Source organism: Megalopta genalis, chromosome 9, assembly GCF_051020955.1.
Source record: "Megalopta genalis isolate 19385.01 chromosome 9, iyMegGena1_principal, whole genome shotgun sequence".
Taxonomy (NCBI): Eukaryota; Metazoa; Arthropoda; class Insecta; order Hymenoptera; family Halictidae; genus Megalopta; species Megalopta genalis.
In genome coordinates, this window is record NC_135021.1 from 10,409,284 (window position 1) to 10,421,522 (window position 12,239).

A 12,239-nucleotide genomic window follows, 5' to 3' on the forward strand; every position below is an offset into this window, starting at 1 on the left:
GACTCCGGTTAGATTAGTACTGGATGATTAGAACAGGACGATCGCGTCAATCGTGGAGTCGAGACTTCGTGACCGAAGTGAAACGTGAAAGTAAAGGGACCGTCCGAGAACAAAACGCGGCTCTACATCGCGAAGCTCGGATTCGAAGGACTTTTCTCCACTTTCTTTTCCGCGGAACGTGAACACGCGACACGGCCATTCGGTCATCTGACCACTTCGGCCATTCTTGTTTGTCACGCACGACCATCGCCGTTCACGACCTGGATTTCTACAGGAATTCGATTTTTTGGAAACCGGCATGCTAATCGACCACTTACCTTGTACGCTGTAGCTCGCAGAGTATAGTTTTCACTAGCGATGGGATATTATGGCAAAAAGTCGATTCTGAATCGCAGCGACAAAGATCGATTCGTTAGAAAATCGAACCTTAAAAAATCGATTCTTTGGAAATCGATTTTTTTTTTAAATCGGTCGGAATGCTATTGATACGCATGCTGCATAGCTTATTGTTTTATTGTGAAATGCAATGAAAATGCAATGCTTTGATTCTTACGACAGTTTAGAACCGATTTACAAAACCTAATTCTTCAATAAAAAAAAAATGTTGACTATTTTAAGTGCATAACATTTGTAATATTATCGAGATGCCACTAGTATCTTACGACGAGATACTGCATATGAACTTTTAAATTATTGGGTTGTCCGGAAAGTTCGTGCCGATTTTCGGTAGGTAGCGTGAGAGACCTGACTGAATATATCACAACTATTGAAAACAAATGACGTGTGTACATATTCTAAAAGAGATAACTTCAGCCATATTTGGAAAAAAGTTTGGTTACGATTCGTTAATTTTTATCAGTTTTGTACGCCTTAGAATATGGTGGCAAATAAAGTGCATTATAGGCATTTAATGCTTTTATTTTTCCGAAAGGGCAAAAATGCCACACAAGCGGCAAGTAAGATATGCGCTGTTTATGGCGAGGATGCTGTAGCCGAAAGAACTGTGTGGAAGTAGTTTGCTCGGTTTAAAGCTGGAAATTTCGACCTTGAAGATCAAGGACGACAAATTTTTTGCCAAAAAACCTGAGAGGTTCTGGAAGGACGGAATTCTCTCTCTCAAGCTACATGAAAGATGAAGAAAGGTTGTGGAACAGAATGGTATATAATTTAATAAATGTATACCAATATTTAAATGAGCTGCGTTTTAATTTCCTAAAAAATCGGCACGAACTTTTGGGACAACCCAATAGATTGGAATATTTATTTACTTATTTAAGGAAAAATTAACAATAATTCATTGAGCTTTAAGCGAAAGGTGCAACGTTTTGCTCGAACTATTTACACTATTAACTTGTTCCTATTTTCTGTGCCATAAAATGGCTAAAAAGAATCCCAAAGCAAGTTCAACGAAGTCATTGTAAAGTGGAAGCTTCGATTTTCAAATCCACGGTAGATACAGTCCCGAAAAAGATTTCCCAGCGATTTTGGAGACGATGCTATTTGAATTCTTCTTTTTAGGAAAAATGCATCGTCGATTATGCCATAAATGCATAAACCGCCATGTTACGTAAAAGCATCTCAGGAAAAAGGAACGATGTAGCGTGAAAATAGAGGCTCCAAACTTTAAAACGAGTCCACGGCTATCGTTCCGCGATTGTTTATTACGAATTTTTATTACGGGTAACGCAGCAGTAGGAAGTCTTCGGCGATCGTGTCTCTATTTTATCTGTCAGCAACGCGACGGTAGAACGATTTTACTAGCTCGTTGGCAGAAACGTTTCATTTAATTTGACGGCTGTACGTAACCGGAAGTCGACGGACCGCGGAACAATCCGATCGACGGGAAGTCGTGAATGGGGCCTTTTACCCGTGGAAAATTCGCCGGTGGTGCGGCGGGCGCTGCCGGTAAGAATTTACGACGATGATTGTATAGGTTTACGCCGCGGTGGCGCGAGTAGGGGCAACAAAAACAGCGAAAGTCGGGGCAGCTGACTATTCATTACCGCGCGAGCTGCGGTGTAAAAAGTAATAGAATCGTGAGATCCATGAGAGCCGTTCGACATACGCTCCCCGGTAACAGCCGTTTCACGATGAGAACTAAAACGTTAAATTGCCGTCGAGATTCTTGAAATTCTTCGGGATACTGCGTCTTCGGTGTACAACCGCTGTATCGTCCGTTACACCGATTTAGGTTCCTTGAACGATCGTGGTTCTAGTCAACGATTCAAGGGGACCGCGATGTTTAGGAATCTTTCTTCTCGAGGAATTAGTTCTCTTTTTTAATTTTAGAGTAGTATTTACAATCAATTCCTTCATGGAATTATAAGTAAATTTGTTGGTGATTTACTGTGACATGATAAGTAACTTATATGGTTACGTTAGATAGTACATTGTAGTATAATAATTTGTATGCAGACTGCTTTTTATAGCTATTGTATAGGAATTTTTTGACTGTGAAATCTTGAATCATGGCTGAGTAACAGTATTTTCTATTATTTTTTTATTTTTCTATTATTTTTCTATTATTTTTCTATTATTTTTTTATTTTTCTGTTACTGTTCTATTATTTTTTTATTTTTTTGTTACTTTTCTATTATTTTTTTATTTTTCTGTTATTTTTCTATTATTTTTCTATTATTTTTCTATTATTTTTCAATCATCTTTCTATTATTTTTCTATTATTTTTCTTTACATCCTTATTCTTTCATTTTTTGGCAACTACTTATATATCTGATAGAATCTGTTACCTATTATACAGGGTGTTTCCTTAATTGTTGCCCTCACATTTTCGTGCACTACCGTTAATCTGACAAAAAAATGTTTCGAGCAAACGTTTATCGATTTCCTGTTTGTTATACGACAAAACATTTAATTTGAAAAAATTGTTATTTTTTCAATAAAAAATCGGGGGCTCCTTGATGTTTTTAAATGGCACTGCATATCTTTTACTTCACATTAATGTAGCTCGCGTCAAGACGAGTTCAACGACGTGCTATAGCATGACCTTCGGGTGATCTTGAACCGAAAATTTCCAGTTTCTTTGTTATTACTTTTTCTGTAACGAATTATTATTATTATTATTATTATATTTTCTATGAAGTCATATTAACAAAGATGCTGCGAACATGATTTGCACTCGCAGAGATTTCTCCAAACGCGAAAACATCGTGAAAATAACCGCTAGATTGCGGATCATTATTTAAGATAAAAATTTCAAGAGTCGAATATAATCGTCCATCATTCTCCAGAAATTTAAATAAACCGAAACTAACATGCGCCGAGATTTCTAAAATCGCAACCGTTCATTTACGCCGCGAATGCATAAAATCCTCGCAAGTCTCGGGGTCGGACTTGCCGACAGTAATTTTATGAAACTGTTTAGGCTGCAGTCGGAACCGTTTAGAATAAAGTATAGAGGCACGACTCCGTACCTTTTCATCATGCTGGCTCGGGAGCGACAGCACAGTGTCGTGTAAGCACTGCGAATGCATAGAGAATCTGCAAGGCTCTTCGTACAACGTTCCGCGGACGACACGGTTTCGTTTATTAACGATCCGCCGGGATTTGTATGCGCGATGCATGTTACTCGATGTACGGTATATCGTCGGACGAAAAGGATCAGCTAGCGGTAGATAGGACGTGGGCTCATGTGCGCTCGTCCAAGTCACCGTACGTGCAAGGTGTCTTTATTAGTCGAGCGACCAATATTCTGCATTGTCTGCTCGAAAGTGTACCGGTGTCTGATTCGTTTCATTAGTGTAACGGTGTCACAGATGTCTGACATCTATTCCGACAGCGATAGCGACGAACTCTATGTTCGCTCCTAACAATGTCGTAAATTTTGCGGCAGTAAACGACGAGTTAAATGCGGAACTTTGTGCGAGATAAAGAACATTGTCTGCGTTCAAGGTACAGGTGTCGTATAGGCATCTGTCACATTTCTGGATAATTCTTGACGTTTCCGATGAGTACTTTTAAATAAACGGTTTTTACTGTTCTGCAGGTTATTTAAAAGATGAAGAACGTTACACTTGTTAAATTTATGATAGATTCGATCAGTTCAATCAAACTCGGTTTACGAACTGTCAGATTTTGTAAAAATATGTTACAAGGAAATGAATAGTGGGCTGCGGAAGTGAAGGCTTTAAAATGATTCTGGGTTCATTATTCTATACGACACCTTTTTATGAAGCTATAGAGTAAGTGTGGGTATGATTGCGGTGGGTATGTATAACGTCCCAAATACTCTCTTTCTGCGGTATTTTATAAAAGTAATAAAATCTAACATTTTATAGAGTGTAATCCTCTAAAAATAGATCTCATAATTTTTTATATGTTTAATATTTATAATCTATGACATGCAAGTAACAGCAATCGCAGTTTTAATTCATTTATTGACTTTCGATATTCGGAAGCTTATGAAATTGAGTCTTATGAAATATTCGACAGCTATGAGTGTTGATTCGAAAGGCATTTATATTTTGGTAATTAATAATAATCTATTTAATTTAGCGTTATTTTTAGATAAAGTAATGGTTACATTGATAAAAAATGGACATACACTGTCACTATCATCTGTCCTCAAATATTATCTAATAACACAGTATTTGGTGCATGGTTTTTTACTATGTGCGTACATTACTGCGGTGCTTTACTGAACTGTGTACCTTAATCTATACAGTGCAGTTCTGAATGAGTCGATGCGAACACGCGTGATCGTAGAGTACCTATATATACCTAATTTGTAAAGTGCTACAATGAGAATATCTTGATCCTGGGAATTGTAGATGTATGTGTACATTTAAAAGAAAATAGATTGTGTCAACCTTGACATGGAGTAATCGGAACGTCCGCAGTATTTGGCTCGTAGTAATAGATACAGTGGGTGCAGAAAGTATTCTTACACCATTTAAAACGTAATAACATTATTATAATTGGGCCAAGCGGCCTAAATTTCTGGGGGATGTTTGAGTGATTAGTTTACTAGACAAAGAGTAAAAAATTATTTACAAAAATTGCAATTTGTTGGCGTGATATAGGATTGAAAAAATGATATCTGGTAATATGCATGCATGTTCTCGGTAACTTGCATGCATGCTGAAAGATGTAAATATTATTTGCTTTTGGTTGAAATTCATGAAAAACTGCGATTTTCGCGATCTTTAATTGCTTACAGTACATGTCAAGGTCAACCGATTTCGATGAAATTTTCAGCATATATATAACTTAGCGGGATCTACAAAATGCATTTTTTAAATTTTCGTTTTAGCCTCAGATAGAGAAAGTTGAAAAAGCATCATTTTTTCATTCTTTCATCATTTTAACAAATTGCAATTTTTGAAAATAATTTTTTAGTCATTGTCTAGTAGACTAATCACTCTAACATATTGATTGCGCTTCGCCCAATTATAATAATGTTATTACGTTTTAAAAGGTGTACGAATACTTTCTACACCCACTGTACATAACCGCAATAATATATGCACACGTATGGTTTTTTTACATTACGCTATTTAATGAAATTTGTGCTTTCAGAGACCCAATATTTTGAGAAAAATAAATATTTAAGTTAAAGAATAATAGCTATAACTCAAGTTGTCAATTTATTGGCGTTAAAGGTCTTATTTTCTCTGCCGAAGTTCGCTTTCATTGAGAAACCGCAACAATACCTACAATTTACCCTAACAGTTTAAATATCCACAACCGTCTAAATACTTTCGTGAATAACTGCATTTTAGAACAACGATTTTACGACACTTCCAATTCTCAATCCATTTATCAAAGACGATATAAAGAGGATTAAATGATGGAGATTGTGAATGAATGATGTGAGACACCCCAATCGTCCATAACCTTGACAACACATTATAGCGAGAATTTATCACGCCAGTGGATCAACAGCAATTCCTCCTACACCAGAACTCTCGAAAGCCCGAAATCTCGAAACAAATCTCACCCTTCTCCTTCAACGATTTGGTAGACACGGTAGAGACCTCGTCGGGAACATCGACAGCACGCTCCTCCTTGCCCGACAGAATCCCGTCAACAGTACTCCGCAGATCCTCTTCGATCTTGCCAGCATCCTCGTTCTGATTGTATTCAACGGTAGTCTGATCGTCGATCTTCTTCCACTCCGACGCGTCCTTGCTCTCCGTCTCGACAGTGAATTCCTCTAGCCCGGGAATGTTCTTGATATCAGGCACCAAGGTGTCTTCGTCCTCCTCCCGGATCCTCCACTTGGCTCTCCGATGATATTCGCCGAGGCTGTTTTCTCTGGCCGCGACTTCGCTGACAGAATCTACCACTTCCTCGACCAGCTCCTCCTCTTGCAGCATGTACTCTCTTCGCTCGTTGGGGTTTTGGTAGACGCGATAAGGACCCACGAGGCCAACAACCCCGCGGGGTATCGAGACGGGCCTCTTCCAATCAGCTTGCAGCTGATCAAACTCCCCGAAGTGGCTCGAGTACATCTCGCCGAGATCGAACAGCCGCCGCGGTTCGGGTAGCTGGTTCGAGGCCACCTGCAGCCACCTCTTCAGCTCCTCTTGACGGGACCGGACCTCCCGCTGACTCTTCACCGGGGACCGTTTCTCGGTCTTGCGTTCCTCGGTCCTCTTCTCCTCGGCCCTCCGTTCCTCGATCGGCCGCAGTTTACTGTTCGGGCCCGCTTCCGGCAACCGGACCCTCTTCGGCTTTTTCACGACGCTGTACAACGGGTCCTCATCCTCCGTCTCCAACGACGCGACACCCTGCTGCGGTCCTTCTTTGCTCTCCGCGAACTCTCGGCGGTCCTCCCGCGGCTTCTCGCTCTTCACAGCGCTGATCACCACCACGTTGCGTTTGCCGACGACCGCCGAGCTCGTCGACGCCTCGCCGCCGTCCAAAACGCTGTAGATCGGCTCACGCGTCGCGGCCTCGATCCATCTGGGCCTTGTCTTCGGCTTCGCTGTAGATCTGAGCCTCTCCGGACCCACGGTAGCTGTCCGCCGCTCCGCGTTACCAAACGGAATGCCCGCCAGTTCGGCCACCATCGTGGTTTCGGGGACGCGATCCGCGTGATCAGCAGCGCCGGATGTCACGATCAGAGCGTGACCAACATGTTAGGGGACACCGAGCCGCCCACCCGATCCTAAGGCTGCCAGGTGCCGATGGGTGCGACCTGCGCGTGTCAAGACTCGCGGAACACCCGGAATCGTTAACGAGGTTGCTTTTCGGCTGGTAATGTTCGGCCCGTTAGGCCTTGGCTTGCGAAAATTTCGACTGGGCTGACCTTGACCGAGCACCAATTCCGATCGTGTTCGATCTTCGGTGAAGCGATCGTACACGAGGATTCTATCGATTCGAGTTCATTGCTTTTTCAATAGCACCGATCATCGGGCTTCGATTTTCTCTTCCTCTTTCGATGACTTGTACGTATTATATATTAAGTTATTGATATAATATATAATATATATTTATTAATATATTAATATATTAATTTAATTAATATATTGAGATATTATTGATGACATTCAGTCAATTCGATATCAAAGTAATCGATATCCGGTATCGATTATATATTATTTATTATATTATATATCGATATATATATTCGATATATATATATATGTATATCGAAATTTTAGATATTCAGTGTCGTAACCGGGACTTCTTAAAACGATACCGGATCGATACTGTATCGTATCGAATCGAAGTTTCTTTGACACTTTCCGTAAATATTGACAATCGTTCGATACTTTGCGAATTGTCGTTTGTCAGGGTACATTTATGTGTAACAGCAACTTCCGTTCCAGCCGAACGAGGTTTTTCAAAGGCCGGAGAATCGATTAGTGAAAGAAGGGAAATCGTTTGAAAGACAACACCGTAAATACAGGCAATTACCAATAAAAGAAGTAAAGACTAACAAAAGTACGCGCGAGTTTTTATGTTTACAAAACATTCAATTTATTCTAAATACTTATAAAGTAAAAGTATTTGAAAATCGTGTTCCATTGCTTCCTATTTCCCTGTGTGTTGTAGCAGTGTTAATACTTTCGTTCTATGTAAATTGATACTTTCGTAAAAGTATACACAGACACACAAAAAAGCGTACACCCCGGTATTCTTGTAGAAGTGTCAGTGATGCGTCGATATTCCCGTAAAAATAACAGTCAATTATCGATATTTTAGAATAGGGGTGGCCAAAGCGTCGACCGCGGTCGACTGGGCGCTAATCGCCCGGCTGATATTATTATCTGATATTATCTATGTTTATTTTTAATTTCAGCTCATTTTTAGCATTAAATTACTACTTTTCTTATGACCACTTAACACATACGATGTTGGTAGATAATAATTAAAAAAAAAAGAAGTCTATAATTGAAAAAATCAGGTCGCTCGTAGTGATCAAAAATTTGACCACCCCTGTTCTAGAGTAAATATTGAAAATGTATCGCTTCTGTTCGATACTTACGTCTTCGATGCAATTCAATATCGGATCGAAATTTACCAACTGGTAGCGATAGATATCGATGAGGTATCGATGCGGTACCAGTCGCGACACTATTTGCAGGCAGTGTGGCTCTCAGCGTTCGAGAAACTTCTCAATCGGAACGATGGAATCTAGATTCTCTACCGTACAAATACTTGCTTCACGAAGATCTTTCTGTGATTAATCGTCAGCTTGATAAAATTCTCGAACACCAGAGCCGCTTTTAGCGGTCGACGATTCGAGTGGCTGTTTCGCAGAACAAGCCGCGCATAGGTTTGAAGAAGTTTGTCCTCCTCGGCCGCGAAAGCTGCACAAACGATTCTTACACGCGGCGTCGCATGTCCTCGCCCCGAGGACAGTTTTTCACCCGGGAGAAATATTGCCCCGTTATTAGCACAGTGCTTCGAGCACGAACTTCCTAATCGCCGAGCTTTCCTCGCGGCTTAGCCAGCCGGGAACCGAACAGATGGAAGGTAATAATGGGGTGCGTGAGAACCGAGGCGGTGAGTAAGCGAAAGAGAAAAGGTACTGTGCGAACCGAGACCATTTCCACGGTTACGAGAGATAATCGAAGTTCTGCTCCTCTTCCATATGGTAGTCACTGACACACTAAATTAGCGACGAATCTTTGACGGACTGGGAACCGTGCGGTTTCTGATTGGAGCACGACGACCGGGATGGAAGCGAGACGAACCGCTTCGACGACGACGACGTCGACGATGAAATGTCGCGAATCGCGGAGTAATACTTTTCGATTTTTGTTCGGACTCGGTGACCGGGCACTTCCGTCGACGAGCGCACCCGATCGGCCACAAAAGGTAAATGTCGTTTCTTGGCTTTGGTTTTACGAGAAACAATTCCCGGGACGTGGAGGTGGTGGCTGGAGGTCGATCGTATGGATCTGGCTCTCGTTCGTGACCAGGATGACGAAAAAAGATTTCACGTCGCGCGCCGAGTCCGCGTTTTCATTCGCACGGATCCCCCGGATTTCCCACGAAAAACGTCTCTTGTGACGCAACCATTTTCGTGAGAGCTTCCTCCTCCGAGCTCGCGCATCTTACGCCAAATTTACACGCTCGAAGCATACTCGCGCGCTAAACACTCTAAGCGCGATGCTTGATCGCGATGTTAACTTTCATGCGATGGCGGTCCACTGCTCGTTCAAGATGCGATAAAAAGGTGAGAAAAAATCGTACAGCAATTTTTGAGAGCTCGTTGCGAAGAACAGACTTCCCTCTGAAACGTGATTTACGAAAGGATTCGCGAGCAAAATTGTTCGAACTTCGTGGAGACGTTTGAATTTATGGAATTTGTATGATCTTTGATTTTTAGGATTCGTAACTCTTAATTATTTCCTGCAACGACAAGCGATCTTCGAAGAAATACGGTGTAGGTGCGTTAAAGTAGAGGCTTCGAGCTTCGAAATGACCCAAGGTAGACTTCTGTACGATTTTTGCCCGCGAAGCTACAGCGGTTCGAAGATCGACAATTTTTTGGTCGATATCCAGCGCTCGATTTTTCACTCGAGTGCATGTTTGAAGAAATTGGTGGATAATTTCCTAAATGGTAAGAACCACGTAAAAATTGCGCTCATGTTGCGTAAAATAGCCGGAGTAATTTCGTTCAAAGAAAGCTGCGCGTTTTAGTGTTCGGGCACACTAATTACGTTCCGCGCAACTATTGTACGTAAATATGACTTTACACAACTTGCTGACGAATCCAATCGCTGCGGATGTTTGCGCAAACATGTTTATGAACTAGTTTACAGAAATTAGAATTCAAAGACACCTTCCTGCATCTAATCCAAGTTTTATCGTGTTCTAAATAAGATAATAAATCTCGGAAGAATTCATTTCCTATGTGATGTAAACCTCCGAGAACAGAAAAGCAACTTTAGTTTCTCAAGCTGTTTCTTAAACACTAAACTTACCGAGCACTAAAAATGACTGTTTCGTGAAATGTTTTATAAGAATTATATCACTGATTTTACCTAGGCTCTGTGCCATTTTTGTTGCAATTCGAATTAAGGAATCTATTCAATCAATTCCAGTGAAGAAGTCTACATAATTTCAACAATTTTCAAATGAAAGATCTGGAGCCGGCCATTTTGACCGTTAATAATTATTGTCAATTATTATCAATAATTAGTGTCAATTACAAGGAGTCTTTGCAAAATCTCGGTTCGCAGGCACGGCCATTATCAATTGTTAAAATTGTTTTATAGGAAACGATTAGAATAGATTTGTTAATTCAAGCGCGCATCGTAATGAATATGAAGGATTCTAAAGAAATTCTCCTGTAACACGTCAGACGCTTTCAGCTCTCGGAAAGTTTAGTGTGAAAATAGAAAGCCGCTGCTGTTTTTTTTTTAGACGGACGCGAACAATTTTCCCGTTGCATAAAAATCCTATCGATAAGACAATGGTCAACGCGTTACGATATCGTCGAACCTTCCTCTGCCAGCATTTCGAAGCAACCCGACCACCACGATCGCATGAAATCGGCATCGGACAATCACAATTAGCCAAACCGTTGAAATACGACTTTCAGTGGCGCCGGAATTGCGGTAAACGCGACGCATTCGAAGGTGACCGACGAGGAAGCGCAGCGGCCGTTGTCATCGCCGTTTGCGAAAGACCGTTAACTCCCGTCGTAAAATAGAAACGCGGTCTTTTCACGCGGGTACGGGCAGAAAGACTCAACAACGTAACGTCTCCCGGTCGTATCAAGCGTTCTCCCGCGGTTCCGAAACCCTTTATTCTCTGTCCGCCTCGGCGAACAGAGTCTGCCCCGGGGCAGAAACGTGACTTCGGAACAGGTGTTAGAGGTCGAAGCATTTTCTGCTCGATAATCGCTGAGGAGACGGGGGAGGCGGAGAAGAAGCGGCAATTCTTCCGGCTTTTGAAACGCCGAGGAGCGTGCGCTATGTTCGGCCGGGTAAATGGCCGGTGTGTACCGCTACGAAAAATTGTTAAGCCCAGACTAGCGTCGAAACTGGCGTATCATCGCGACGCCAGACGCGCAAGAGGTGTCCAGTAAATCGTGTCAGGGTGTCTAGTAAATCATCGTGTAGCGGTCCCGACACCGTGATGATGCCTCGAGGGACCAGCGAAAAATAATGCGTTACACTGTCGACCAGCAACGGTTGTTCTTTCGCTGATCTCCGGCCTCTGCAACCTAAAAATCCGCCTGCATACATCCTCTCGCGATCCTTCGGTCGAATCTATGCCGATTGACTATTATTATCTCTCGATTGTTTCGTTGTGAAGGGCTTCTCTCGCGGTTCGAATTCTCGATCTTCGGTTCTGTGATTTAACAGGTTTGACCATCGAGACAGCTCACAAAAAATTCGCCAAAGATTCGAGTTGAAATTCGTTAAATTTCTATTGCAGATCTGATCGCTAGACTGCGATTTTTATGAATTTACACACGAAAGTGTGTTGTTGAAATATCAAATTGTGAACAAGTGAGAAGAATTTAATAATATTTGAACCGACTGAGAGAAACAATTTATTTTTACTTAATTTCTGTTCCACACAATTGTCTCGGAAAATTTGTACTTTGCATAAAGATCCGCATTCTTTCAACAGTCTCTCGACAATTGCTTGAAACGATCCCCAAAGAAGCGATCTATTAACTGAAAATTTGAACAAAATTCTATGAACCGAAAAACGTACGATCCCAATATTAAAGAAATATAAAGCTAATTAAAAGAGTGTGAATTTTAGGGAAAAGCGGCGGGTAAAAGTTATCCAACAGCTCGAGTAGA

At 41.5% G+C, this 12,239-nt stretch overlaps 1 protein-coding gene across 1 annotated transcript in view; it reads right to left on the reverse strand.

Annotated features, from left to right (window-relative positions):
* LOC117227900 (proton channel OtopLc) overlaps nucleotides 1–7,361 on the reverse strand; it is a 32,517-nt gene extending 25,156 nt beyond the window's left edge. Inside the window, exon 1 of the mRNA XM_033483439.2 lies at nucleotides 5,957–7,361. Within this exon, the coding sequence (XP_033339330.2) occupies nucleotides 5,957–7,031 (1,075 nt within the window). The 5' untranslated portion in view covers nucleotides 7,032–7,361. The remainder of the gene's footprint in view (nucleotides 1–5,956) is intronic.
* Between the last annotated feature and the right edge of the window lie 4,878 nt (nucleotides 7,362–12,239).